Raw genomic sequence first — 26,919 nt, forward strand, 5'->3', positions numbered from 1 at the left:
TTTCAATGATTAATTCACATGCCAATGGAGACAATGAGCCCATGTGCAAATCCTATCCATCAGCCCCTATCTATCAAGGGTTCTTCTTGCTCAAACCCTCCAAAAATTCTTTTATTGGGGCTATTAATAAAAAGAAGGTGAACACATTTACTGAGTTTTATGGTTTCATTACTCCCATCTATCTTCTGAAAGTTATGAATTATTAGTAAAAACTGCAACAAATGAGACAAGAGATGAAGTCAGAGGCCAAGACAATACACAAAAAAAGGCAAAGGCCCCTCAGGCAAAGTGCTAACTGCATAGCAATGATGGCGATGGCGGGCAGGGCTGGAATCCCTGTTCAACTGAAGGAGAAACGATGCACATTTTCAAAGGCAGCCGGCTGAGTGGTTAATCCCACAGCACCAAGAAGGGCTGTGCTCTCTCTCTGAGCAAAGCCAAACAAGGTCAAATACCCTCTTGTTTCTCAGTGTTCCTAATTGCAATAATGCCTTTTAAATAGTAATTGATGGGCTGCTTAATATCTTCTTTTAGAACATAAATTCAAATTGTCTAATGCTAACATTTTACCTCGACCCCCCCATACTTCACATATGGTTATGCGCAATGTCCAACAAATGTTTGTAGGTTGATTGGTCATTTCATTCATCCACTCAATACTAGATAAAAATCTACAGAATGAGAATGCCTGCTCTCTGAAAATGTTTGCAAAAGTTTAAAGGGAAGTGGACTAAACTGATACATTGAACACAATTACTTGTAAAACAGCTGGGGTCAAGGAACCCCAAAGATGAATAAAATGTAGATTCTACTTGGTTAGTTTTCTGCCACTAGAACAAAATACCTGAGAAAAGCTGCTTAAGTAGGAAAGATTTATTTTGTCTCACATTTTCAGAGGTTTCGGTCCATACTCAGCTGATTCCAAGGCAGAAATATCACTGTGGAAGGGCATGTTGGAGGAAAGTTGCTCATCTCATGGAAAAACGAGCAAGGAAGGGGTCAGGGACTAGACATACTCTTCCTTCAACGACACCCCACTACCTAAAGTTTCCACCATCTCCAAATTACCATCAAATACGAACCCTCAATGGATTAAACCACTAATGAGGTCAGAGCCTCATGATCCAATCACTTCCTCAAATTCTGACTTCATAATATTTCTGCCTTCAAAATATGAACCTCTGGGGGACATTTCAGATCCAAACCATAGCACTATTAAATATATAAGGTAGATAATAAATAACTATAATAAAAGGAGAGACTTAAGGGTTATATAGCCATAGGGGTCAAAAGAGTAATAAAAATAAAGTATCCAGGCCTGGGGTTGTAGCTCAGTGGTAGAGCACTTGCCTAGCATGTGGGACACACTGGGTTCGATCCTTAGCACCACATAAAAAAATAAAATAAAGTGTCCATTCTGTGGGTGATAATGAAATGAGGAAAGAATTCCTGATGGCTGTAGCATTTAACATACAACTGGGAAGATCAATAAGAATTTGATAGGCAGCAATGTAAGCCGAACATAGGAGACACCTTAATTGATTGTGGTTTGATCATAATTGCTGTCAGAAACTGAGAAAAGCTGCAATTCCCCAAGAGCCAGCTTCTCAGGGTCTCTTGATTAAGACAATCCAGTTCTTCTTATCCCATCACTCCTGACTTCCATGTATAACCTTCTGAACTGCCTAGCCATCTTCAGCTCCAGTCTGAGGTCTGGCTACCAGAGAGAAAGCCTTAGCGCACAATCTGGCTATGATCTCAGGGCAGTGACAGCATCATCCTTCTCAAGTATTCCAAGACACAAAAATAAGTTCACATGCTGGTACATACCTATAATCCCAGCAATTCCAGAGGCTGACTGAGGGAGGAGGATCACAAGCTTGAGGTCATCCTAGGAAACTTAGTGAAATCCTATCTCCAAATTAAAAATAAAAAGGTTTGGGGATGCAGGTGCATGGTAGAATGCCTATGGGTTCAATCCCCACTATTGGGTAGAGGGTGGGGCAGAGATGACTCCACAGAGGGCTTACCCTGTCAGGCTAGAGGACAGGGCACTACAACACTGCATCTAGACCAAGGTTTTGTGCTAAGTGTCCAAGCAGCCACTGTGAGATGTCCTGCCACAACCCTAGAGATTACCCATTAACATTAAAGGTTGTCAGACAGGGACAAGAGCTCCAAATCAAGAGTAATGTTTATTTGCCTTTGGGGTTAATATTGGGAACACAAGGGCCCTTTCCCAGCATCATTACCTGGTCTTTCCATCAGTGAGGAACCCAGACCATATGGGGATGGGGTTTGGATGTGAGGTGTCCCCCAAAAGCTCACATGTGAGACAATGCAAGGAGGTGTAGAGGAGAAATGATTGGGTGATATCCTTAACCTAATCAGTGAATTCATCCCCTGACAGGGGAAGTAACTGAAGTGGTAGGGTGTGGCTGGAGGAGGTGGGAATTGTGGAATGACTTTGGGCTACATATGGGTATCTTGCTAGTGGAGACTCTCTACTTCCAGTCACCATGTGAGATGCTTCCCTTCGCCACATTCTTCTGCCTCACCTTGAGCCCCGAGGAATAGGGCTCCTTCTGTGGACTAAGACCCCTGAAACTGTGAGCCCTTAAATAAATGTTTCCTCCTCTAAAATTGTCGTGGTCTAAAATTGTTTAGTCACTGGACTGGAAACCTGACTAAAACACCCTCTGCCAACTTCCTCACCATTCCCATGATTCCAAGGACATCCTAAAGGCTCTCCCTATGCAAATCCCTCTCCTGCAATGATCATCAATATAAGATTGCTTTGTTTTGACTTATAAAACTCCTTTAATAAGATGCAAATGTCTCCTGAGCTGGTAAAGTAAAATCCATTAATCATTCAAACATTGAATCGCTAAGAAAAGTAGATTGGTTTGTTTTTTTATCCCTCCTCCTACTCCAAACTCAAGTAGTAGAATGACTGCCTGATGATAAACCATCTAAGTTTTAGATGCAAATAGATGGTGTATAATGCCTATTGATTCCAAGGAGTCTCACCTTGGAGTTCATGAACATGCAGGACTATGGGGTCCAGGAATTCTCCTAAAATTTAAAAATTTGCAAGCAGGTATGAGAGTTATATTTTTCCCCTAGAAAAAAAATCCAATTTTTATCAAATTCTCAAAGAGATTTATGTCCTAAGAAATGTCAAGACAACCTGATGGACACCCAGGCCAGCGCCCACTTCCTATCAGGGAGGGATGTCAAGGGAAAAAATGATTGTTTTATTTGCACATAATTTCCCACTTGAGATGCATGAATCAATTCTCTTTCCTGCATTCAAGAATGGTAAAATGAAGCACGGAGTGATGAAATTTAAAAATAGTCGTTTCATAATAGAACTGGGACCAGCCTGTCTTCCCTATTCCCCTGTTACTTCCTCCACAGGGTAATTCTCTCCCTGGTAGAGAGTATTTAATTATTTGAAGTTTCCTAAAGTTGGTCTAATTGGATTTTCCATCATTATTAGTGCAAAAGATGCCCTCTAAGGCCAGGCCCAGAGAGACAGATCCAGAAGTTTAATTTTTATCACTCTGACAGTTAGTTTCAGTTTTCTTCTGTGTCTATTCACTTGAGTGGGCTTTGGCCTCTCTGGGGCTATTTTTAGGCCACCAAGAAGGTACAGGACAAGGCCAACAAGAGGATAAAATAGGCTTAATGGACTTTTAAATTGAACATTTTAGTGCAGCAAACAAGCAGATCTAGCCTGTCTTAGCTTTGTCATGCAGTATTTATTGAGCACCTAGTATGTACTAAGGATCCTCCAGGGACCTCTGCTTAACTGTGGGACAACTGATAACTAGGCTTCTGGAGGCCACCCAGCCTAGAGATCTCTCCCTAACTTCTCATATCACTTCTGGGCAGCACATCTGACATATAGAGTGTCCATCACTCTAGTCTTAAGTAATATTTCATGAAGAGTTGATGTTTTTATTTCCTCCAGCTTTAAAAACCTTTCATTGACAGAGCCTCTTAATACATATGCATGAGTAGGAATTACCCAATTTTCCACATGGAGAAGCTTATGAACTAAGAAGGGGAAGGAAGTATATTCATGCTTTCGAGCTTCTATTACTTCCCAGGGCTGCTGAAAATCTCATGCATTCTAGTACAAATTTTCACTCATGTCCCAAAACCACGTTCACCCTCTTCTCCCGGTAAATTTTGACAGTGTACTCTGATTCTCCAAAGGTGACTCTTTGCACTGTGAGTCTTAGCTTTCCTCTCATCCCTCAGAATATTTTTGAATCACTGGAAACTTTCTTTCTGTTCTGGACCCATCCTTACTTTTTTCCTAAGCATCTCTACATTCCATCTCATAGTTGTCCCAGGTCCCTGAAGAACCCCAGCAGTGGGAAGTCGGAGGAGGAAGGAAGAAGAGATGCTCATCTTACCAGAAACAGCACAGGAAAGTGCAGATGTTCACTTATAAACCCTGGCTCAACATGTGACCTTTCACTTCAAACACATGCTCCCGCCGTGATATGCTACCCTCACCAAAGGGCCAAACCCATGAAGCCACCTGATTGTGGACTTGACTCTCCAGAAAAATAAACCAAAGTCAACCTCTCTTTATTTCATAAACAGCCTGTGTCTGATATTTCACTATGTTGACCAATACAGAAGGGAAGTTATGAAGTAGAATCAACTCTACCTTGGGAGGTCTCTTATCTAACTCCAAAGGGAAAGCAGGGATTCTCAAGAGTTTCCTTTAAAAATCCTGAGACTGTTTTCCTTTGGCTTCCTAAAAGAATCAAATGACTAAGGATAGCATCTATCATCTTTCGTATCTATGTGAGTCTACCTGTGTATCCCAGGTCAGCTGGGTCAGTCAGTTTTTCATAGCTGTGACCAAAATACCTGACAAGAACAACTTAGAAGGAGAAAAGTTTATTCTGGGCTCATGGTTTCACTGATCTCAGTCCATGGTTGGTTACCTACATCACAGAAATAACATGGCAGAAGGTTGTGACAGAGGAAAGCTGCTCAGCCCATGGCAGTCAAGAGGGAGGGAGGGAGAACAGGGATAAATATAGTCCAAGGTCATGCCCCCAGTGACCTACTTCCTCCAGTCATGCTGGACCTTCCTACAGTTACCACCCCGTAGCTCATTTAAACCATTTCCATCAAATGGATTAATCCCCTGATGAGGCTCTCATAATCTAATCTTTTTACCTACAAACCTTGCTACACTACCTACACATGCGCTTTGGGGGGACATTTTTTAGATTCATTCTATAACATCAGGATTATATATAATTACATGTCCAAAAAATAATAATGCTTCAAATTATATGTGCTGTACAAACCTTCAGTCTTTATGCCCATAATACCCCTTCTTTCTCCCTTTATAAGGGTAGTACTATCTCCTTTTCTTAAAATAGGTATCTATTTGATCTCACCGTTAAGCCATAATTCATCACACATGCTTCTCCTTTCTTCTACTGCTGAGGGACAGAAAGATTCTGTCCCTACCTCTCACTGAGACTGCACCTGTGGAAGTCACCAAGCATTTCATATCTGAAACTCCATCTTCTTTTCCCCTGTCTTTACCCTTCTTGGTTTGAACTATTCATTCGTCTTTAAGGATGGCTACTCTTTTATTTCCAGGTCTCTCTCTACAAATGCTTCACAGAATTTCTTTATTGGACTTTCATAATTTCATAAGGTATTTAAGGAGTTCTTTCTCAGCTTCAGTACTTGATGGCACTTACAATATTAAGCACTTGATGGCATTTGGCTTACAATATATATATATATTTTTTTCTGTATTGGGGATTGAACCCACAGGTGGGGTGCTGTACCACCAAGCTATATCATCAACTCTTTTTATTTTTTATTTTGAGACAGGGTCTCACTGAATTGCCCAGGCAGGCCTTGAACTTGCCATCCTCTTGCCTTTGCCTCCCAAATTGCTTGGATTACAGGCATGCATCGCGGTGCCCAATTTACCATATTCCTAAAGATTATTCAGTCTTCTCTTATTTCTGCTGTTAAAAAAATTATGTTTCTTTGCAGACAATGTATTTTCTCTCTTCAGATTGTTCAAAATATTTTGTTCTTACCGTTCTGCAGTTTCATTACTATGAATCAAGAGTTGAAAAATCAATTTCTTTTGATTTATTTTGCTCATAATGTGACGTGCTTTTGATGATATTCATCTTTCCTGAGTTTTGCCTGGGCTGGTCATTTAAGTCTACCAAACCCTTACCTACTTTAAAATGTAGTTTACCCTATATTTTGAGATATAAATTTTATAATAAAAATTAACTACAGGAATATGAGTGAATGGACTTGTCTCAGAATGTGGACAATACTGAGCAGAATGGCCAATCAGAAAGGGCAAAATCTTGGTAGTCATTTTTCAACCATTTACTAGCTTTGTGACTATGGGAAAGTTACCTAATGTAACTGAAGTTCAATTTCCTCATCTTAAGAATGATAATGATACCACTCAGGGTTTGCTATCAGGATTAAGTGATGGAGTGATCAAGTTCTATCTAACTACATTCTTTATTAGAACTATGTTCTAATAACAATTATCAATTTATTGCTACTCAGCTCCAATTTGCCATTCAATATGTGTTACGATAATGTATAGCATTCCTTTAAGTCTATCTCCTGTATAGTAAGGGTGATGTTAAATTTTCTCTGTAGAATGGAGGGATGCTATAGAAGGAAAAGTTTCCCTTGGTCCAGCTGCTACACAGATGGTCAGCAGCACAGTAACAGAACATCTCGTAGCATTCTGTCCCAGCTATGTGCCCAGAACACACAGTCCCTAGAAACCTCAGAATACATGCCCAATCTGGTAATCACTCCCAAAATAAGACACTGATGTTCCAGGTCTCCCATTCGGAGTCATCTCAACTCTCTCTGCTAGCCTGCCCTTTCCCCATCTGGTCCATCTCTCTTGGCTCTCCAAATGTAGACATTACATGGTCCATGCTTCTCACCTATACTACACACCAACTCCATTTGTGTGCCCACCCACCAGCTGTAGATCACCTGTACTTGGTCCCTAGAGGGTTGCTTTCTATTTTTCCAGCATCTGGGACCAACTTTGGACTAAGAACCAGGTAAACTTCTTTGCCATATAATAACTGCAGTCACACAACGAAATCTGTAGGGCATCTTGGGAATGGATTCTTTTTCTAAGTTTGTCCTTCCTGGATACTTGCCTTCTCTTTACATCTTACAGGCACTCTGTTATTATAGATTAATAATTCTTTCAAGAGAAACTACTTCTGTTTAAATCACCTTGTGGTTTCTGCCTCCTGATAGGGCCCAGACTGATGTACCAACATTTCCTCCAGTGTCTAGCACAATGAACAATGATTGTATTAGCTGTCCATGAACCTCTTTCCTCCCTTCTCCAAACAGCTCTGAGTAACTGTGTGTTCTGAAATTAAGAGGTTTGGAAAACTATAATGAAGAAAGGGTTCAGGACCTTAGGTTGACTGAAAGGAAATAAAAATAAGATGTACATATTTGTAGTCCTAGAGCTAAAAACTAGAATAAATGGAAAACAATTATATAATTTAAAAAATATGATTTCACTTAATGAAGAACACTGCAATAGCAAATAATTTCAGAGAAATAGAGTATCCTGTAATGGAGGGGAAAATGGCCCACATGAGCACCATAGTGCTATTATCCTCTTAAAATTTCATGATTTTAGAAGTTATCAGAGGCTGGGAGAAGGGGGATGTTGGGGAGTTATTTCTTAATTGGTCCAGAATTTCTGTTTGGAGTGAAGAAGTATTGAAAACAGATAATACTGATGGTTGTACTAGTTGATGAATGAAATGAACACCACTGATTTGTACACTAAAAATTGTTAAAATGGAAAATTGTATGTTTTGTGTGTTTGTGTGTGAACACAATGAAAAATCCATAATTGCTGGGTGTAGTGGTGCATGCCTAGAAAATTAGGAGGTTGAGGCAGGAGGAACATAAGTTCAAGACCAACATAGGCATCTTAGAAAGACCCTATCTCAAAACAAAAAAATAAAAAGGGTTAGGGATGTAGCTCAGTGGTAAATAGTTCAGCCCCCAGTACTCCCACCCCCCTAAAAAAATCCACAATTCTATTATTCCAGGTGGGGAATGAGGAAGATTTAAATGTAAAATTTGACTTAATAAAACCCAAATCTTCATTAGTGACGTGGAAAAAAAAGCATTTCTTTGAATAGGAAGAATGGATTTACCATAGAGGAATTTGACTAAAGTGAACACTTCAGAAATCCAGTGTGTTATTAAAAAACATAAGCAATTTTGTGTCCCTCAGAACCACTGCTAAATCAAACCAGAGATGTTCCTTAAGGGCAGAAAAATAACCATACTGAGGAAAAGTTCATTTATAAATGTTACCATATTATCAAGATGATAAATGTTCTCATTAATAAAATGGAACATATATAGTTTAAGAAAAAAGTTTCTTTTTGTCTACTCATACACATAAATATACAAGTTCACATGTATATACACAAAAACACTACAATTTAATACCTGGAGGAAAAAAAACACCTGAAGACTGAAAATATACTGGTTAAAGTTCATTTCTTTATTCACAAACGTAAGTTGGTAAATTTTGATTTATTATAAAAAGACATTCACAAGACATCTGTAACCAGAACACCTGCTGTGTGAGTCTGAGGACCAAAGAAAAATATATTTAAAGTTGTCTTTGATGTATTCCTCCTTAAAAATACATATTTCTTTTTGTAAGAGGATAGATAGGGCTGGGGATGTAGCTTAGCGGTACAGCACTTGTGTAGCATATGCTAGGCAATACAATTTGACCATACAAGTATAACTAATGGATTTTTAACAGATGTGAAAGCATTTCAGTGGAGAAAGAACACTTTTTCAACAAATGAGGCTGGAAGTGGACCTTCACTGGTGGTGGCTGAGGTAGGGATGTGGGACAGGAGGAAGGGCAATTTTGATCTACTCTCACATCATGTAAAAAAAAATAATCAAATTGTAGCATACACCTAAACATAAAAGCTAGAACTATCACACTTCTAGATGAAAACAGAAAATACTTGTGACCTTGAGCCAGGTAAAGACTTCTTAGATATGACAAAAGCACAATCCATTTTTTTAAAAGACTGATAAAATGGACTTAATCAAAATGTAAAACACTTGCTCTTCAAAAGACACTATTAAAAGAAAAGACAAGCAAGACTTGGAGAAAAGGTTTGTAAGTCATAAATATGACAAAGGTTATATTCAGAGCTTACAAAAGACTCAAAATTCAATAATAGGATATGAGGTTTAGAAAGGGGTAGATTGTGGAAGGATGGGAAAGAAGGATTGCAAAAGGACACAAGGAAACTTTTGGAGGTAACAGAAATGCTCACCGTTTCGATTGAGGTGACAGTCTCACAGGTGTGCATACATCAAAGCTTAAGAAATTATTCATTTAAAGATATTTGATTTTGTATGCCAAGTATACCTCAATAAAGCCGCTTAAAAAATAAAGTAAGCAACTTGTTTGGGATTGATAAAAACTGGAAAAGTCTTTTCTCTCAATCAGAGACAAGAAAAATTCAACTTATGACCAGCATATACAAAGAGGTCATTTATTTATATATATGGTGGCACGATGAAAAATAAAAACAAAAACCAAGAAAGTTTTTTACAAAATTCAAAAGATAGAGATTTGTCTATTTCCATTCTTCAAGCCCAGTTCTCATGCAATCTGTTTCTTAAAGCCTTTTCTCATCACTCAAGTAGAAAGTAATTGTTCTCTTTTGTGAATCACTATACCACTCACGGTAATTTTCAGACATTAATTCAAGGCATCTATCCACCCACCCATTACACATTTATTAAGTATCTCATATGATCCAGTATGAGCTTAATACTAGATATGCAAAAGTGAAAAGTACATAGTTCTTCCCTTCAAAAGCCTCATAGTCTAGTGGCAAGAGTGACATTTTAAATAAGTAAGTAACAGTAATATACTGTTTTATTCAGCTCCTGCACCACTGTGGCCAAAAGACCTGGCAAGAATAATTTAAAGGAGATCAAGTTTATTTTGACTCAGTTTCAGAGGTTCAGTCTATGGTCAACTAACCCCATTCCTCTGGGCCCAAGTTGAGGCAGAAAATTGTGATGGTAGGGCATGGCAGAGGTAAGCAGCTCAGGACATGGTAATCAGGAAGCAAAGCAGAGCTCCATTGACCTGGGACAAAATATAAACCCCAAAGGCACATCATCAGTGATCAACTTCCTTCAGCCACACTACCTACCTACAGATAACACCCAGTTAATGCATCAGTGGATTACTCCACTGATTAGGTCAAAGCTGCTCTATTCTAATCATCTCACCTTTGAACCTTCTTACATTGTTTCACACATGAACTTTTGGGTGGTATCTCACATCTAAACCATAACATACAATAAAGTTATTTTAAGAAACATTGAAAAGTACAATAGGAACCAGGTGCAATGATGTAAGACTGTAATCCAAGAAATGCAGGAGGCTGAGGCAGGAGGAGCACAAATTCAAGGCCAACCTGGGGAACTTAGTGAGACCCTAAGCAACTTAGTGAGATCCTGTCTTAAAATAAATAATAAAAAGGGCTGGGGATGTAGTTCAGTGGTAGAGTGTAGTTCAGAACTGAGAGAGAGAGAAAAAAAAAGTACAACAGGAACATAGAGGAAGAATTTTACTTTGTCAGATGCAACATCTTATACCACAGTGATTTATTCAGAGTACATTTACCTACTGGAATAAAACTTCCTGAGAACAAGGGCCCGTGCCTTAATTACCCAGCATAGTACCTGGTGTAAGTCTTTCACACAAATATATTTTTCAAATGAATAGAAATTCTTTCACCTACTCTTCAACTAGAAGGCAAGGTCACCCATTTTGCCATCTTCACAGTTGAGTTCCAAACCTTACCTATTTTGTCAACAAAGTCATGGTAGTAATCTGAGAGGAGCCAAAAGGAGAAGCTAAGTCTAGGTTTGCCAATTTCCAAAGAAATGGCCACTCTCCCCTCAAACAGGAAGAAGGATGGTAGAGTGCTTGCCTAGCATGTGCAAGGCCCTAGGTTCAATCCCTAGCACCATAAAAAAAAAAAAAAAAACAGGAAGGAGGCAAGAGTTTAATCGGGGGTGGGGGTGGGGGTAGGGGTGGGGGGGTGTTGGTCTGCAGAGATCCAGTGCAGAAGAATAACACCAGGTTCCGAGGTCCTGCCCTGAATCCCAGAACAGTCCTGACTTTCTGTATGTTACTGCTGTCTGGTATTCTTCTGACATAGAATACATATGAATGGTAGCCATCTAATCTCTATAGGAATTATAATAGTCACAGCCAGGCATGGTGGCACATTTCGGTAACCCCAGTAATGTGGGAGGCTGAGGCATAAGGATTACAAGTTCAAAGCCAGCCTCAGCAATACAGCTAGACTATAAGCAACTTAGCAAGAGTCTGTCTCAAAATTAAAAAAAAAAAAAGTGGTTTTTTTTTTTTTTTTTTTTTTGTTTTTGATGGGCTGGCATATAGGTCAGTAGTAAAATGCTTTGCAGTTCAATCCTCAGCACCAAAAAAAAAAAAAAAGAATTCATACAAATCTCATTGTGAAAGGAATTTCTGGGTATGTATCCATTCAATCTACTATAATGAAATATCACAAACCAGGTGGCTCAAAACAATAAAAATTTCTTTCTTATTGTTCTGGGGACTGGGGAGTCCAAGATTAAGGTACTGGTAGATCCAGTGTCTGCTGAAGGCCTACTTTCTGGTTCACAGATGTGTCCTCACATGGTGAAAAGGGCAAGTCAGCTGTCTGGAGCTTCTTTTATGAGGGCACTAATCTTAAATATGAGGGCTCCACCTTCATGACCTAATCACCTCTGAAGTGTCTAACCACCTGAAGCCTTACCTTGTGAGTAAAGATTTCAACACATGAATTTAGAGAATAAGATAAACACCCAGAAATTATATTTTTAATTTTCTGCTTTCCTAAGTGATCTCAAGTCCTTTATCTAGGCTCAGTTTCTAAAGGGACAGAAAGAAGAGAACACGGTGGGAAACTGAGAGCACAGGGGGATGGGATAACCCTGTAATCTCATTTTATCATAATCAACATGTAAGCAATTACAAAATTTCAGTTAGGATAAAACTAGCACAAATTTAAAGGGTCTCTGATTATAATGGAGAGATCTAGATTAAAAAACAAGAAGAAATCCTTCACAGCTCCCTTAATACAATTTAATACAATCAGAAAAACTTTCCATCCTAAAGATAAGGCAGATTTATTTCTTATACTTACATTTACAGAGACAGCAGATCTCATAAGGGAAAAGTAATAAAAGTTTATTTCAATCTGTCTAGACCCACCAGCCTAACAGATGGCTCCAGGAGATGGCAGGGAGACCCTGGGGCTCTGCATCCTCCTGAGCTTTGGACTGGGCTCTTACCTGTAGATGGGGTCCTGCATCACCAGCATCTTGCTCTCATCCCACGTCCACTCCTTTTTCTGCAATAAAAGAAGCTGTAAATGAATAAGTTAGGCTTGTCCTCAGCTATAGAACCAGGGCACACGTTGAACTACTAATGCTTATGCAAACACATGCATCTTGCTTCTGGCCTTTTTCCCTCTAAGAGGCCCAGAGCTGATTGCTCCAAAAGGGCAAGGGGAAAATGTCATGTGTCTGATCAGTTTCCCTCACAAGCACTTCAGGAGAGTGTCTCTCCCTGGCAGAGAGCACAAGCAGGAGCCAAGGAGGCCTCAGGGGACCACAGGCAGACTCTAAATAAAAATTTCTTACAGAAATTGCAAGAAAAAAAAAAGACCACATATCACTCCAAGGAGGTGGGAGAAGAGGAATGAAAAGAAGAAGAGAGTAAAATAAAACGTGTGGAGGAGGCAATCATATGCAAATGAAATGTAATCCACCCTCTCTTTAATTAAAAGGGAAAGGGGGAAAAAAGCCTCCAAGTGAGTTAACTAGTACATTTAATAGTCATTCAGCTGTGGTCCTAACTTACTATGAACACATGGAGACCACCCCCCAACTGTCTCCCCTCCCCCCAAACTCCCTCTCCTCCCTCCCCCCCCCCACCTCCCCACACACACACACAAGCTAACTGGGAGGCTAACTGCAAGTTCCAGGCCATCTTTGGCAACTTTGTGAGAACCTATCTCAAAATAAAAAAATAAAAAAGATGTAGCTCAATGGTAGAGTGCTTGGTGTCCTTGGATTGAAACCCTAGTACCAACAATCATCATCATCATCATCATCATCATCATCATCATCATCATTATCATCATCACTCATCTATTGAAGACAGTCAAGAGAAGAGGGAGAGTAAGGAAGTATATATTGGATACTTTAGCTAGTACATTTGGTAAGTGGATTTCTCAGATAGAATGCACAGAGTGACTTCTCTAAACATATTAAAGTTTAGAGATTGTCCAGAAGACCAGGGGAGACTATGTCCAGGCCCTTAGAGTGACATTAGGAAAAAGCATTATCTCAGGAACTTTTCCCAAACACAACATTATACACACCTGGCATATGTCACACACATACATACATGTTCACACACACACACACACACACACACACCATTTAATCTTAATTTTCATTCAACATCAATCCATCAAATGAGGTGAATTTAGACTGGTTTACATTCACTATCAACCAATTCTGCCCAGCAGAGACTGATGCACACCTGTAATCCCAGCTACTCAGAAGGCTGAGGCAGGAGGATCATAGGCCTATTCAAGGCCAGTCTTGGCAACTTAGTGAGACCCTGTCTCAAAATAAGAATAAAAAGAGCCGGGGACATGGATTAGTGGCAGAGCACTTCTGGGTTACATCCCCAGTACCCCCAATCAATCAATTTATAAACTTTTTTGTGATCACCCCTCCCATGACATGTTTCCCAGACTTCTATCAGAGTCGCCTTCTTTTTGTATACACTATGTACTGGCCAGTATTCCCCTCAAAATCTGATGCTCTAAAACATCTCTCACTGATTCACATATGGTCTGACTGGCATTTAACAGAGACATATTCTGATCTCTATTCCAGTCATGACACCACTCTTGACCCCACAGATTGATTTACAGCCTCTTTAGCTCCCTGATTTATGACCTGAATGGCACCCAAGGGAGGCTGGTTTCCAACTGATGGACTAAAATTTTTCAGAGTTAAAGCAGACACTGGCATATGTGCTTGTTTATTTACTTATCTAGTGTTACTGGGGATTGAACCCAGGGGTGCTCTACCACTGAGCTATATCCCAGTTCCTTTTATTTTTCATTTTGTGACAGGGTCTTGCTAAGTTTCCCAGGCTGACCTCAAACTGCCTGACCCTCCTGAAGTAGCAGCTATTTCTGGCTTAGATGCATACTTTAAACAAAACAATTATTCATCAAAGGGGTTACTTAAATGGCAAGATATGTTTAAAATATGATTGGATTTTAGGGCAGATTTATCATAATTTTTCACTTGTTTCAAGAGTATTTGCAATTATTCATGAAAGCATTTTTATGATCGCTACTTAAAATCTTTGTCAGATTATTCTAACATCTCTGTCATCTGGTGCTGGCATCTATTATCTTTTTTCTCCCCACTAAAGTTCAAGTTTTTGTCATTGATGGTATGGCAAGTGACTTCAGCTGAAACCTGAACCTTCTGAGTGTTATGACTCTACATAAGTGTGTGTGTATGGGAGGGGTACTGGAGACTGAACTTGGGGTGCTCTATCACTGAACTATTTCCCCAGCTCTTTTTCATTTATTGATTTTGAGAGAGGGTCTTGCTAAGTTGCTGAGGCTTGTCTTGAACTTGTCAACCTCTGGCCTCAGTCTCCAGAGTCACTGGGATTATAGGTGTGAGCTGCTACACTCAGCTCTAGGTATCATTTAAACTTTCTAGTTTAACTATCATACTAGGACACTGCTCAAACAGGGGAAAGAGGTGAATGCCACATTATCACAGCCAGGAGAGAATTAAGTTCAGGTTTCCCACTTGACCTCTATTGACACCTGAGAGAAAAAAGGGTTCCTTGATACTGCTGGGTGTGGGTTGCAGTTCTAACTCCCCACCAGGCTCCCACCACTGCTACTCTGGTTCAAAGGAGTACTTTGTTATTGACCTTCAACTATCCTGTACTGATTGTATGCATTACTGCACTATCATTCAGCTTCATTCCAATTAAGAAGTGGTGGAAGTGTAGGTTCTCCATATTGTCTCCAATGACACAGCACATGAGGAATAGGGGTGAGGTAGGGGAGTGAGACACTCATTACCAGCTGCTAGGGATGAAAGTCCTGGCATCCTTCTTAGCTTTCTTTGACACTACCCAATGGGGTGGTGGCCCTTGTGATAGCCCAGCAGTGGTGGGTATCTAGGTTTCCACTCAGCCATGCAGCCTTGCAGGGAAGGGGGACAGATTTTTCTGTGTTGTTTGGCTGAAGGAGTGGCTATTGTCTAAGTTTTTCTGCCTTGCTTTGCTGCCCTTTTCACCCTCATCTGTATTTAGAAGGAGAAATAGGGGGAAATGCAGCTATTCCTTATTCCAAGGAACAAAAATCTTGGGTGGATGTGTGTGTAGATACACAGGTAAAATTTTTCTAAAAGAACTATTGCTTCCTGGGTTCCACCTCTTCAGGCTCAGGAATATAGGAGGTGAGGCCTTTCTGTAATCTGTAGTATCAAGCATTTCAGGTGATTCTGATGTAGTATTCAGAGCCAGAATCAGGTGATTCTGATGTAGGACTGAGTATCAAAGAAAAGTTAAAGTGAAACACCCGGCCAGAGGTCCTTTTCCATATAGTGTGTGCTCCTGTGGAAGTCTTAGGCTTGGCACAGGGAAGGCCCCTGTCTTCAAAGACAGCCAACTGACCAAGATCCCATCAATGTTGTGCTTGGCCAGAGCCCACCCACTGTGCTACTCAATAAAACATTCACTGGGAGTTAAACACTCAAGGGAGGCCTGCAGCAGAGGCTGCTCTGAGGGAGTGAATCCTTGCTTTTTTTCATACACTTAACTTTCAGAAAAGTTTGCTCCTCGTAGTATTCCTTGTTGCTCTGCTGTGATTTTCAAAGTTATTAGAAGAATGATTCCATGTACCAAAGAGACCATTTCATGATGCTGCCACATCCACGGGCCCCTTTCTGATATGAGCAGCCCTGAAGAGGGTTCTGAGGGTGGACAATGTGTTTTTTGCTGTGTGCAGCTGATGAGAACCACCATGCTAACACGGCCACGACCAGTGGAGCTCAGGATCAGTAGTTAGTGCCTGAAAACACCACAGAGGGGCTAGCGCGAAACTGCCTGATCCCTGAGCTCCAGGATACAAAGACCCAGTTTTGCTCAATCAAATCCTCCACTAAACTAAGCTGAGCCTCCAAAACAGCAGATGGTTTTTGTGACCTGCTGCAGATATTTCCACTCAATCTGGCTGCAATGCTAAGAAAGAAAAGCCATTGAATGCCAGCCTTTTTCCTCCTAGCCTACTAGCATGCCTCCATTATCAAAAGTACCCTGGGCAAGACTCTTCTTTGCATACCCAAAGAATGTAACTAATATGTTCATTAAGAAGAACAAATAATGAGTCAACATAATACAGAACAACTATTTTCCTTCTTTGGCATTCCTGACTAGGAGGATGGAGAGGCCAGGCTTCCAGGCACTTTGTATTAATTTAATAAAAGTGAACATTGTCAGGGTAGATAGAAGCCAGAAAATACCTTACTTTAGGGAGAAGTCCCAGTATCCATATAGAACATACTGAAGGGGGTGGGTAGGGTTGGAGGACACAAAGATCTTTTTGCCTACTTATTTTCTTTTTCTGAAAATGCCATTAAAATCTAGTCCTCTCCCTTTAAAGGCCTTATAGTAATCCTTGGGTAAGTCTATTAAATCTATAAAGAGATTAGGAAATCATCAAGGCAATACAAAGGGTACAATAGATAGAGACTCACCTTTTTTTTTTTCCTTTCCTTTTTCTGAGGGGGTAGGATATCGGGGATTGAACCCAGAAGTGCTTTACCATTGAACTTTAATTTTAATCTTGAGATAGGGCCTCACTAAAGGCCAGGTTGGCCTTGAATTTGCAATCCTCCTGCCTTAGCCTCCTGACTTCACTGGGATTACAGGTATGCGCCACCACGTCTGGCTTACCAATGTTTTGGTTATTCAATAACCTAAGGCAAATGTGTTGGAACTTTTTAATGCAATCCCTTCAATAACCAAATGATAATCTAAGAACATTAGAACTGAAGGACCCCCGCCTCTCTTACCCATCTCTTTCAAATAACGCTCTGAGGTGTGTGCTCATGTTTGAGCCAGGCGTCACCCCTGGCTATCAGCTGGGTCTAGACTAGAACCAAGTTCTCCTGAATTTTAGATTAGTTCTGGCTCTAGGACTCAGTAGGATTCAGTCAATTGCAGTACTCTGAATGGCTTAACTTAGAGGAAGGCTCATCTTCTCATACCACTGTCTTAAATGAACATGTTCTTCTCTGTTGGTCTGAAGTGCTCTCTCTTTATCTCCCTTTATTTTGAAAGTTTCTTCCCCAGACCCCTCTCTTTTCCTCTCCTTTTACATTTTTAATTTTGAGACAGGGTATCAGCAAAAAGGAAGTCTGTATATGTAGCTCAGTGGTAGAGGACCCTGCATTCAATCCCTATCGGGTGGGGTGGGAGGGAGGGAAGGAAGGAAAGAAAGAAGAAGGCATAATTTAGAACTATGTGAGCTTTCTAAAGATAGTTAAACTGAGTTTAGCTATAGTTACTTTGACTTTTCAATGAGATATCTCTGTCCTATGGTGGAAGTCAACTTTGATTTATAACCCTGGAAAGCCCGTCATTAGCCTTCCTTCCTATTTTCCTTCTCTCATTAAATTTTTTTCCTAAAATTTTTTCCTTAAAAAAATATTTCCATATGAAAAGTGGGGAGGAAGTGGTTTCTGTATTGTTCTTTTTCTCTTTAAAATGCTTGCAGCTGGGCACAGTGGCACATACCTGTAATCCCAGGTACTCAGGAGACAGTTCAAGGCCAGCCTAGACATTTAGTGAGAATCTGTCTCAAAATGAAATAATAAGGGATGGGGATGGAGCTTGGTTGGCTGAGTACCCTGGGTTCAATCCCCAGTACTTTGTACCCCTGCCCAAAGTCAGTGAGATACATAGCTTAACTTGGAGGACATTTACAGGAAATTGTGGTCACAAGAATGTACCCTCAAAGGTCCAGTTACAGAGAGTTTAACCAAGGCCCCCAGATGCTGCTACCTGAAGTCCATCATTGAACTTGGTTAGGCACCATGCTTTCCTGCCAAGCATTGAACATGAAGACATTCTAAGACAGCCCAGCTGTTTAAGAGACTTTCACCCAACCTTTCTTCTTCCTTCCCTGTCTCTGGTTCTTGGTGGCAGGCCTACAGTCTGACAGCCATCCCACTCTTTCCCAGGTACTTCCCTCACTTTCTCCCACAGGCATTTAATCCCATCTTTGCACTCGCTTGTTCGTGTCAGACTAACAAGGAAAGTGAGAAAGGAAAGATACAGGAAATTCATCTTTACATGTTTCATTTTTGATTTTTCAAAACTATCTTAGTTGACATGGAGGAAAAGCCTGTTGCTCTATTTAAAGAAGGAACTTCTACATAATGCTTTCTTTTGCATTATTAAAATTGACCCCCACCTGAAAGATGAACACTGAGGCTCAGGGAGACCTTATATCCCTCTAAATTCACCTGGTCCAGTGGTAAATAAAATCTCTCTCTCTCTTCTACCTCTAGACTCCATGTTCTCCTTGCTACTCCAAGCAAGTCTTTTCACTCCCCTTTACTCTGAACAGAGGAAAGAGATAAAGGGCTGACTGTGTTGTGTTGAAAGACCACGGAATGGAGTAAGCACATTCTTGATACAGGACCTTCTTTTTCCTTTATCTATTGAGTACGAATGTCAAGTCCTCCATGGAAATTCATTCACAGCCATTTTGTCATCCTAAAAGCTTCTGGCAAGGTATATTATGTGAGAACTGGTTTAGAGGTAGGTCTGCCTGAAACAATGCCAACAAGAGAAAACAGAGTCAGGAATAATTATCACAGTCATCCTCCCTATTTTTGGAAGCATAAAACGGATGTGGCATGTTTGAAGCCCTGTCCCGGGAGCCCAAAGGTGGAAGAGGGATTCCTACTGACATTTATTTACTATCCCTACTGGAATCAGTAAGCGTGCCTAAAAGTCAGCAAATTTTGTCATTATTCATGCACATTATTCATGCATCTGACAGCAATGGCAATTTCTTTTAAAACTTTTTCTTAAATTAAAAAAACCTTGCAAAGACTATATAAAACTAGCTTGACAAAGTCTCCATGCTTCTAGGTAGAATAGGATTAGGCTGAAAATAAAGCTATCTCCTACCTTCAGGTATAACCTACAGATATAGGAAAATGCATTTCAAAACTGAAAATACTCACACAATTTTCTAACAAATCCTCACACAATGCACATGGGTTCCTAATACATCCATTTAAAACTAGCAAGAAATAGCAGGCCACAAAAAACAACATGGTGAAAAGAAAACTGTGCTGAGTTTAGGGGGCAGATTCACACTCTGGTCCTGTCAGTGACTATGTCTACCTGGGTGACCTAGATACTAGGTGGGGTTATCCCTGAACCTATCTCACTCTCTGTTGCCAGATCTAATCAATCCAGGGATTGGTCCAGATCATTCTTTAAGTCCCTTCTCCTAAATTCTGGTTCTATAATTTTGAGTGCCCCCTTTATTTACCCAGTTAGATCTGAGTTCTATGTTACCATAGTAACCTAATACTATTGCTTGGGCATGAAAATAGTTGCCTTATGATGTGAATGTTCCTGTGACAGAATGTAAGTTAGAAGTTAAAGACAATAAACAAAAGCACCATGCATGCATACACATGCCCCCCCCCCCGCCTGTGCGCGCGCGCGCACACACACACACACACACACACACAGCAACATGGTAGTAGAAAGAACCTGCTTGGAGATTTGAGCAAGATATACCTGTTTTGGATCTAGATTTCACCACTGATGGGACCTGAGATTTTGAGCAAGTTGCTCAATCTTCTTTTGCAAATGAGCATAATAATGGCATCTACTTCATGGGATATGTGATGATTTAGTGTTACAGTACATCAAACAAGACTAAAAAACAGTAGGTACTCACTATCAGTGCCAGCTATTATTAGATTATTAGTAGCTATTCCAATTATCATCTTAGTGTGTAATTACTTCAATCAGTTTGCTCCCTCTCTCCTTCCACCTTCCCAAACAGATAAGATCTGAGAGAAGACATGTAACCTGCCCCCAAAAGCTCACAGCTTATAGGGGGAAGAGATAAATAAATCTAATGTGGGGCTGGGATGTAGCTTCAGGGGTATAGCATGTGCTTAGCATGCATGAGGCCCTGGGTTCTAAGTCTTGTACCAAAGGAAAACAAACTCCCCCAAATGAAAACCACCTCCAGTGAAATGGAGAACGATAATAGATCTATTGTACACAAAGTGCCATGAAATATAGTAAACTTTGCTAGAAAGGGTCCATATCTTGTACCCCTATGTATCTTATACAAATATTTGTAAATGTGAATGATGGATTATTTCTAGAATGTTGCCTTAAGGAATCCCAACAAATTATTGGTTTATAAGACAAAGCACATGAAACTGAGTCCCTTTAGGTTCTTTTGGAACAATCCTTTGGATGAAGTTCAAGATTAATCTTTCTTATTCAGGATTCCACTCCCTAGCAAATGGTGGTACAGTGTAATTCTGGAATTATAATAAATAATCATTATTATATACACAGAAAAGATAATTACTTGGGCCTAGTTGGGAGTTAAAGAAAATGTTCAGATTGAGAGGCATCAAAGCAAAGCTGATTATCTTGGTAACTGAGTTCACACCACAAATTTGACGTAAGATTTGAAAGGAATTTATGATTCATTATGTGCTGGCATTAGTTCAAGAAGAGAGCATTTTTAGATACTTATTAATATAACAAAAAAAGACAGTTTTTGCATCTCATTGAGATGATTACAATATATTTGGCTATTGCCTGCACTAATACAACACACCTGAGAATCAGAGTCACCTGAACAAGTCCTACTACCACAGACTAAATTAACAATTCCTACTGAAGCCTTCTGTATTGGGAAAGGCTCTGATTCTTGTTTTTTCCTTTTTTTTTTTTTTAAATGACAGACTGATGGGAGAAGAGAGAGGGAGAAGAATGTCATAATCAAAAGGAACAAACTAGACTTCATTATATCTGTTGCTAAGTACTTATTTCTTTCTGACATAATGACACTATCACATACAAATAATTTTCATTCATCCAGCCAGCCAAGAGCCACAAATACTGAACACACTCTCCGTGTACCTGGTAAGTGCTGAGCTCACAAAGATTGCCCCTTCTCTTAGAAAGTTCTCTAAAGGTCAAGAGTCCCCTGTAAACACACCTCCCTCCTCAGACAGGAAGCACACCACCATTGACCAGTTACAAATAGGCTAAGAAAGGAGGCCCAGTGGCTGCTTTGAGGCATATGACCTCACAGGGTCTCCTCCTGGCCCAGAGGATTGGAAGACAAAACCATATAGTGAACCACTCAGCCTGTAGTGTCTGCTTTCTTTGTTGCCCAGTAGTTTTTCAAAGATTTAAATACATACTGGTGATCTAAATTTATATACAAGTTTAAATTGCAGAGTATTTGAGCTGGAAAAGTGAAAGTGATTAACCAACCCAGCTCCGCATTCTTTTTACTTGAAGATCAGAAAGGCAAAATAATTCGCTCAGAGGACAGAGCCAGGAAAGGTGGAGCCAGGACCAGAACCCAGGTCTTCTTGCCCCTGCTTAGGGCTCCTTCCAACATGTCATGCTGACCCAGTAAATATCAGCATGCTGTTTGCAGGAACAGAGGACCATTCAAAAAATCTTTGCTAACTGGTCTAGTACAGACACGGAGTAACCACTACGGAATGGCAATTGTACATGGCAGTGCTGTCTTATGCATGAATATAAGCAATGGTTATTGCTACATCCATAGCTACCTAGCAAGGATTTCAATTTTTAACCTAATCATGGTGGCCATCAGTGACATTTGCCAACTGCTTCATTTCCTTGGAGAAAATCATGCACTTAGACTATAGCATCTCTAGTCTGTTGCCAACCCTATAAACAGGTGGGAAGAGAGACTGAAAGTGTGTGTGAGTGTGGTGGTAGTACATGCAGACATCAGAGGACTGTTGCATGGGAACAAGATGACAAAAAGGCTGATTGCTGTTAATGTGCGTTCATCTGGCACAGGCAGCTGAAAATGTACACTATGATTAAAGGCCTTATCCAGATCATAGCCGTGGCCCTGAAATGGACACTGAGCGTGGGTGGAGGAAGCAAGGTAGGACAGGAAGCTCCTCTTTCCCAAGCCTGGCATCAGAAGAATCGGACTTAGGAAAGACCTGCTAGATCACCTCTTTCCTGGGCCAGCAGCAGGGTGAACACTGAAGACTAACAATCTCAGGGTTTCAAAGTGAGTCACAAATTCCCCTATTCCCTCAGGGAGATGCTACTTCAGAAGAGCATTCCTGTACTTAATGGAAGGAAGAGCTGGCTTATCTCCCAGATGATGCTCAGCATTCTGCTGTCCTTAAGTGCTGTGTGACCTAACCTCAGTTTTCTTGCATGCAGAATGGAAGATAGCACTGTATATGATATGTGATATATAGGGAGACAGTGATGAGAGAGATAAGACCATGTCCTAAGGCAAAACCATGAAGTTACTCTATAATGGACAACATCAGAGGTATATAAAGTTATCTGAAAGGGACATATAGGTACCAGGACAGCAGAACTTGAAATGTAACATAACTGAAAGTAAACAAAGATCATATCCAACAAAAGTGTATGTGCTTTGGGTGGTGGGGAGATTTTAGTACTAGCAGTCATGGAAGTACAGAAGCCAGACAGTCTTGGAGGAAAATGCTAGAAAGGTCTGTTGGATAGACCCTAGGAACAGTATCCACCCATCAAGGCCACTACAAACATCCAGTGGATCCAACAGAGGTCAGCAAACATTCCTCTCATGTACTTAGCCAACTTTCCCCACTGCTGGGCCCACTGAGCAATACTCTAAAAACTCGCCTTTTCACATCATTTGCCTCCATTTGAGAGGAAATGTGCTTGTCAGGATAATAAGAGTATCTGGTCTAAGAGACTGTTCTATGTCTCAAAATGAATTAAGACACTGTTGATCCAGTTTATACATCAGCCTCTTTTGAGCTTTGTCAGCGTGAGTTAACATCCTACAGCCTAAAACTTCAAGCTGATGAGTCTGAGTTTCTTGGTTTGAAAGGCTGACATTCATAGTTTTAAGCTCAGGGTCTTAATAGACATCAGTTTGCTTCAGGAACTCCTGAGAGGACAGTATTCTCAAGATTGTTCCATGGCTACCCACCGTGTGCACATAGGTAAAGGGGACAGTAATAATCCCCAGGGCAGCAGCAAGTGTAATGGGACACAAGGATGCATGAGGGAGGGGGGGCTGCAGGGAACCTGGGGTGAGGCCGAGGGTCGTACAAATGACAGAAGGGGATAACTGCTGAGGGAGCCTCCTCTTGTCCATTCCCCACGAAACCTGACACAGGTTGAATATCCCTTATCCAAAATGCTTGGGACCAGGCCGACACGATGGTGCGTGCCTGTAATTCCAATGACTTGGGAGACTGAGGCAGGATGATCACAAGTTTGAGGATAGCCTGGACAACCTAGCATGACTCTGTCTCAAATTTTAAAATAAAAGGGCTGGGGATATAGCTCAGTGGAAGAATGCCCTGAGTTCAGTCAAGAAAGAAAGAGAAGACCTCATCAGATAAAGGGGTGATTATGTCCAGAGAATATTCTAAAAGGAAAAAGTATCCCACATCACCTTCCCCAGTCTCCTCTTCACCACAGTTTCTAGTTCCGAGCCACTTACCTTTTTCTTCTTCTTCAGAATCACTTTCACTCCATCCACTGAAACCATAATGCTCACTTTCTTCTTCTTGATATTCTTGGCTTTAAACTCATACTGCAAAGGAGAAGAGAACAAAGAAACAGAATCTGATTAGACCAGTGCATCTTCAGGACCCCAGCTAGCCCACAGAGTGCCACAGGCAGTCCTAGGGGACTGGTGCACTTCCTGGGCACAGGGAGAACCTCAGGGGATCTTTTTAGGTAGTTTTTTTTTTTTTTTTAAAGGTAGATGTCTGCAGGCAGGGGCTCTCATGTAGTCCCTAGGTTAGAACAGGGACCTTAAATGGTCATCAATCCCACCACCCAGCCAACAGCTCAGACCAAAGGAATGACTCATCACAATGAGATTGACTTAATACATCCTACTGAAATGAAAATACAACCTGTTTTGAAAATCTCATCAACATATCAGAACCTTTCCTCCATAACTTATTCTATTATTTAATGACTTTGTCAGGAAAGAATTCCTTGCGTCTAACCAAATGCGGCTTGAACTCCATTCTATCCCTGGTGAAGATTAAGAAGAACTGATACCAGTCTTCATATCAGGGATTTTCACATATAAAAAATTAATTATGAATTTTTTGGGGGGTGGGGGGCAGGAACTGGGGATTGAACCCGGGGGCACTTTACCATGAGCTACGTTCCCAGCCTCACTCCTTTTTTAAAATTTATTTTAAGACAGAGTCTCACTATGTTGCCTGGGTTATAAACTTGAAATCTTCCTGCCTCATCTTCCCAAGTGCTAGGATTACAAGTGTGCATCATGTTGCCCAGCCCAACCCTCTATTTTAAGTTCACCTTTGCAGTTCTGGACAGGCTAATCCAACTGCAGCTCTGAACTCCTGAGGAATGTAGCCCATCCACAATCCCATATCTTTCTGTTACATTTTGGCATTCACAGCCATTTCTCATACTTGCACAGCTTTTTATCACTGGTGGTCAAATTCTGACTTCTCCCACAGTGAACTTCATTCTGAGAAATTCTTCAGTTTATTAAAACCATTTTTTTCCAGGTGCAGTGGCAGACACCAGTAATCTCAGTAATTCAGAAGGATGAGACAAGAGGATTACAAGTTCAAGGCCAACCTCAGTAATTTAGCAAGGCCCTCAGCAACTTAGTGAGACCTTGTCTCAAAGTTAAAAAATAAAAAGGGCTTGGGATGCAGCTCAGTAGTAAAACACCTTAGGGTTCAATCCCAGAAAGATGGGAGGGAGAGTTCTATGTCCTGGTGTTTGGCTCTGGACAGGACCCATCCCACATCAAACAGTCCCCTTTAGGTCAATAGTGGGATTATTGAAGGCTACAGTTGGTCAGATTAGCATGCACTTGAGGATAACGCTCCAACTCACACTGTATGGCCTTGGCTGTACCATTCTGTTCAACTCTAGTGCTGGATGAACTGAAATGCCCTCTAGGTGGAAGAACTGGAATGGCAATCTATGAATCCGCTGACCTTGACCATGTGCTTACTGGAGAGGTGAACTAGCCACTTTTCCTGACCACACCCACGTTTACCTCTGCTCTTTTGGGCTTTTATCAACACAAATTTCCAGCTACACCTCCTTCAGAACAAGTCACTAAATCAAGGTTGCTCCTGTAACCAATAGAGTGCAGAGGGAGTGCTCCATTGAACTCCATTGAAGTTAAGAATGTAAAAGTCTGGATATGCCCAGGAAGAGGACAAAACCTGCCTTAGATAGATCAGTTGCCAACTATTAACAATTTTGGTCTCTTCCAGTAAGTCACTTTCACATGCTCCATACACTTCCCTCTTTCCCTTGTACAGCAACAAAAATCAAAGCAGAAATGTCAACTCTCTGCCTCTGCAAGGGACTATGTTGTTCTCCCCAGCCTGGGTTTTAGTGAGCAAATTGCCTGCTAAGCAGATCCTTAAATGCCTGGTATTTCCAGAAGAAGCTTACAGTTGACTAGACCTTTCTTTCTTGTTTGGTCCACTTCCCTGGTGGGTTCACTGTCTCCAGGACCTTTCTATAATCAAGACCCATCACCTAAGCCTGCCAAGAGGCACCCAGCCAACTCATTGCTTGTGTATCTGGAAACTTAAGTATTTCTACAGTTAATGTTTTGCCAAGTTTGGCCATGCATTTAATACCTTCATGTTAAGAATTCAAAATGCAGCTAAACATTTTGTTGGAAACTGGAAAACAGTCTCTAATTCAATCACCATGTACATAAGCCCAGATAGCTCCCTGTAAAGGGCACAGTGACTACATAGAAAAGCATGACCCAAATTTTTTCCCAGAATCTCAATAACAGTGATAATGCTTCTTACAATAGCTGGTGGAATGTTTCAAGATGAAGAGGGTCCAGAAAGGCAGAAAGCAGATCTACAGGTCCTAGCACTCGGTAGTAATGGCAGCTGTGATATCTACAAGGACTCTTAGGTTGGTCACACTCTGCATCTATTCTATCTGCTTCCTGATGCCCCAAATCCCTTCCATCTGCAGAATTAGAATTAAATTGCACTTTGGTTAGAAACACTGGACACAAAGGTACTTCAAGTATCTGAAAAGGTTTAAAAATTTATCATGAAGCCTTTTATTTCTATGGCAATTATACTTCACTTAGATGACATGATAGCATGTTATCATGCTCTTTAGGGGGGAAATGGGTTTGAAAAGAAGGGTAGCAAAGCAGTACCCAGGAGAACATAGAAGGGAAGAGCTCTTAGGGACAAGTCCTCCTTTTTCTCAGACTGCTGCTCTGTCTGGGGTGGAGCACTGTCTGGGCAGGCAAGCTCAGGAGGAAGCATCTGTGTTTCTTGGGACACGAATCCAATCTGCTAAGACTTTGCCAGGAGCTGAAGAACAAACAGGACTGCTGGTGC

The 26,919-nt window shown here is 40.8% G+C and overlaps 1 protein-coding gene across 6 annotated transcripts in view; it reads right to left on the reverse strand.

Moving 5' to 3' along the window:
* Positions 1–26,919, reverse strand: part of Nos1ap (nitric oxide synthase 1 adaptor protein) — a 297,916-nt gene that overhangs the window by 56,584 nt on the left and 214,413 nt on the right. For 3 of the 6 annotated variants that reach the window (XM_078027134.1, XM_040287315.2, XM_040287313.2), the window contains 2 exons: positions 24,030–24,122; positions 12,475–12,548 (listed from right to left, as the gene is read on the reverse strand). In XM_078027134.1, the coding sequence (XP_077883260.1) occupies positions 12,475–12,548; positions 24,030–24,122 (167 nt within the window). The remainder of the gene's footprint in view (positions 1–12,474; positions 12,549–24,029; positions 24,123–26,919) is intronic. The other 3 variants (XM_078027135.1, XM_040287314.2, XM_040287317.2) reach the window with 1 other exon arrangement.

This window comes from Ictidomys tridecemlineatus, chromosome 11 (genome assembly GCF_052094955.1).
Source record: "Ictidomys tridecemlineatus isolate mIctTri1 chromosome 11, mIctTri1.hap1, whole genome shotgun sequence".
Taxonomy (NCBI): domain Eukaryota; kingdom Metazoa; phylum Chordata; class Mammalia; order Rodentia; family Sciuridae; genus Ictidomys; species Ictidomys tridecemlineatus.